We start from the raw sequence: 3,401 nt of genomic DNA on the forward strand, positions 1-3,401 counted from the left end.
GGTCCCTCCCGCGCGGTTCTCCACTCTTTACCCTGTTTATTATATTTTCTGTGTGAAATCTTATAAATTCTCGCAAAACGCGCCCTGTGGCTGCGTTGAGTTGTAACCCGTGTTGTGTTTCAGGGCAAACGTGACGGTCACCGACCTTGAGGAGCTGCAGGAGCTGTTGCTGGTGAATATCGAGAACAACAAACACCTGGTGACAGGGTCAGTCCGAGCCAAGGTACTGAAATGGTTTGTATGAGCTTTAATGTTTCCGTTCACCTTTAACGGGGCTCCCGTTGTTAAATTGCCCAATATCCTTGGAAACGCTGCTGTAAAAGGGAAACTCTAAGAGCATAGTAGTTAATTTTATGCTCAGTCCTTTAGTAGTGTGTGTTGTGTTATTATTGAGGCTTGTTTTCACTCCTTTTTTTTTTTTTTTTTTTTTTTTTTTTGCTTCTTTTTAGGGGTGAAGATGTAACAGAATTTCAGCCTCCCCCCGATTATATACTAATGGCTGATTGCATTTACTATGAGGAGGTAAATGAAGACTTTGCAAAACCCCTTTAGAAAGCTTCCATGGGAAAGGTGTGGGTTTAACAGGAGAATTATTCAAATAAATACAGTGCTTGTGTCTTGGTCCCAATAGTTTAGCAGGAGCAAGACTGGAAAAGGTATTTTTAACAGATTCAAGGCTATTTGAGATTCAGACAGAGTTTTTTATGTTTAAAAAAATCCCCAAACTTAGTATTTGTCCCTCCCCCTCCTTTTTTTAATGTATATATTGGGAATGAAGTGTGAAGCAAAACGTTGTGACTGATAGTTGTGAACTGTTTCATGCACTGGTAAATGAAATTTAATAGTGCCACACTGCACTGTTTCAGTTCTCCTGACGCTTCCCTTGGGAAGACAGAAGGAGAAATCCTGCTCCAGCTAAGTGGTTGCTATAGTCTGCTCCATCTCCTGAGCTGGAACTCTGCGGGATGTGCACAGGGAACTAAAAGAAGTTGCAAGAAAAGGGAAATGACCTGAAGAACCCCATGTCCTAGTGCCCTTCCAGTGATCTTACCAGCCCCTTGCACTGGCTCCGTGTTTCCCTACGTAGTGGTCTGGATCTGAGCCGTGTTCCAAGAATGATGGAGAAACCCTTCACTTTTGAAACACGTCAAGAAATAGTCGTTGTTGTGTGCCTGAAGGAAGTGCCCGCTCAGCAGTGTGGGATGGTTTTGGCTTTGACACTAGTTCAGTTTTCTTGGTCAGTCTGTAAAGCTCTTCTCCTGTGCGATCTCACTCTGTCCTCTGCTTTCCAACTTGCCCTTAAGTTCTTTTTGTCCCAGTTTAAGTACTAAAAATAACTCCCCGAAAAGCAAAACTGGGAAGTTGTCTCTTGGGTGAAGACTTTCTGTAGTTAGATGGTATCATACCAGGAAAATGAACTTGAAATCTAAATGGGAAATATTTAACCTCTTTTGGGCAGTCGTTAGAACCGTTACTGAAGACGCTGAAAGACCTTACTGGCCCCGATACCTGCGTCTTGTGCTGTTATGAACAGAGGACTATGGGAAAGAATCCTGAAATTGAGAGAAAATACTTTGAGGTGAGTGTTTTTAACGTGTTTTTTGAACGCTGGGTAAGTAGCTTGGCTGCAGGAGGTCTTTATATTGTATCATCTGAACATCAGTGGCGCTTGCTTCGTGTACAGACTCCAGCTGACTGCACAAAGTAGAGTTTGTAGCAGGAGAAGCACGTTTGTCTTCAGATGAGGCAGAAAATTTGGATGGTGACTCTTGAAATTACTGTCCAGCTTAACCAGTAGAGACTTTTTGGATACTTACTGAGCTTTCCTTCCCTCAAAAGGTCGCACTAACCTTTCTTGCCTTGCTAATCTTAACTGTATCATTGCTTTTGATCCAGGCAGCCAGACTCAGGTTGTTAAAAGCTTCTCTAGCTTGTGACACCTTCCAGATTTGGAAAGGGCCACCATACGTGAGGCAATATCTGTCAAAATCAAAACAATCAATTTTTGTAGGAGCAAGTAAATTGCTGCCTGCTTTCTGCTGTAGTTGTCTTGATGTTACCAGAGGTTATTGGGAGGATTAGAAATTAGTCTGGTGAAAAGTTATTTTCTTTTAACATGTTCCATTGAAAGTAGAGGGAAAACACAGGTAAAGTTTTCCAGAGTAGCTCAGGAACTCTGCTAAGTGATATAGCTGCTTTTGCAAAAATTTCCCCCCTGCACTGAGAGAGCATTAATAGGTGATATAATTAAATATTCCAGCTGTATCTTCTGAGCAGGTAAAGAAAAGGAACACAGGTAGTGACTGGATCCCTCCTAAGACTGTGGGGATGACGATCAGTGCAGGATGATTTAACTGTACACTTGTGAAGTCTGCTGAAAAGCAGCCCTTGTGCCCGAGTACTGGATTATACATAGTAGTAATAATAATAATAATAATAATACTACAAAAAAGGAGAAAGGCAAGAATTCCAGGATGATTTGTACATGTTAATAAAAGCACCTCTTTGATAATTAGCTGTGCCTTGAACTCTTGTGGGGACCTGACCGTGAGGAGGGTTGTTGTAATTGAGATCAACTCTGTTGAGGTGCCGCACCCACAATAAACACAATAGGTGTAGGTGTTTCTGGATGATTTCTGCTTTCTTGTAATTTATTTCCTTCTTTAGCTTGCCAAGGTTCAGCCAAATTAATCTCCTGAGCACATTGCAGAGGTTTTTTAGCCTTTATTTCCCCCCCCTTCCCCTCCAGCTGAGGAGGTTGGCAGACAGAGGCGGGTGCTGTCGTTTGCCTTAGTGCTCTGAAGGCTGGAGGAAGCAAAATGTTTTATGGCAAGCTTTTAAATTTTTCTTAAACGTTGTGAAGTGCCTGTAGCTTTGAATTGGCACAGGAGTGGGTAAAATGAGGGTAAATGTGCTTCATGGTGGGAAAATGGCTTGTACCTTTAGTGAAATGGTCTGAGCGTGGTGATCCCAGCCTCCTCAGGCTCCTTGCCCTCGGGTGGGTGTCATGTGGGACATTTTTAACCGAACACGCTTAGTTCAGAAGGGCAGCCAGTGTCATTTGAATTTTTTTGTTGTTGTTGTTCTCTGATAACCAGCTGCTTCAGATGGACTTTGAGCTGGAAAAAATTCCCCTGGATAAGCACGATGAGGAGTATCGCAGCGAAGACATTCATATCATGAATATCCACAGGAAACAAGCGGTGAGTTAATTTAACTGGCGCGGTGAAGGCTGCCAGGAATTCACAGAGCTGCTGTTTTCTTGGCGTGGTGTGAGTGTTCCAGGGGTGAAACTCTCAACTGACTGTGGAACATCGTTAGGGACCCTGTGAAGCTGCAGAACATAACTGTGCTTGTACAAAGGGGCTGCTTTGTCCTGAGACCCAGCACTCTGCCGTTGT

At 43.1% G+C, this 3,401-nt stretch overlaps 1 protein-coding gene across 1 annotated transcript; it reads left to right on the forward strand.

Annotated features, from left to right (window-relative positions):
• Window positions 1–123: 123 nt before the first annotated feature.
• Window positions 124–3,203, forward strand: VCPKMT (valosin containing protein lysine methyltransferase; the record flags this gene model as incomplete). The annotated part of the gene is made up of 4 exons (XM_010165249.1): window positions 124–234; window positions 450–522; window positions 1,460–1,579; window positions 3,099–3,203. Coding segments are annotated over 4 exons (409 nt in total), but the record flags the coding sequence as incomplete, so codon positions are not given.
• Between the last annotated feature and the right edge of the window lie 198 nt (window positions 3,204–3,401).

The sequence above is a fragment of the Antrostomus carolinensis genome, unplaced genomic scaffold (assembly GCF_000700745.2).
Source record: "Antrostomus carolinensis isolate BGI_N321 unplaced genomic scaffold, ASM70074v2 scaffold53243, whole genome shotgun sequence".
Lineage (NCBI taxonomy): Eukaryota > Metazoa > Chordata > Aves > Caprimulgiformes > Caprimulgidae > Antrostomus > Antrostomus carolinensis.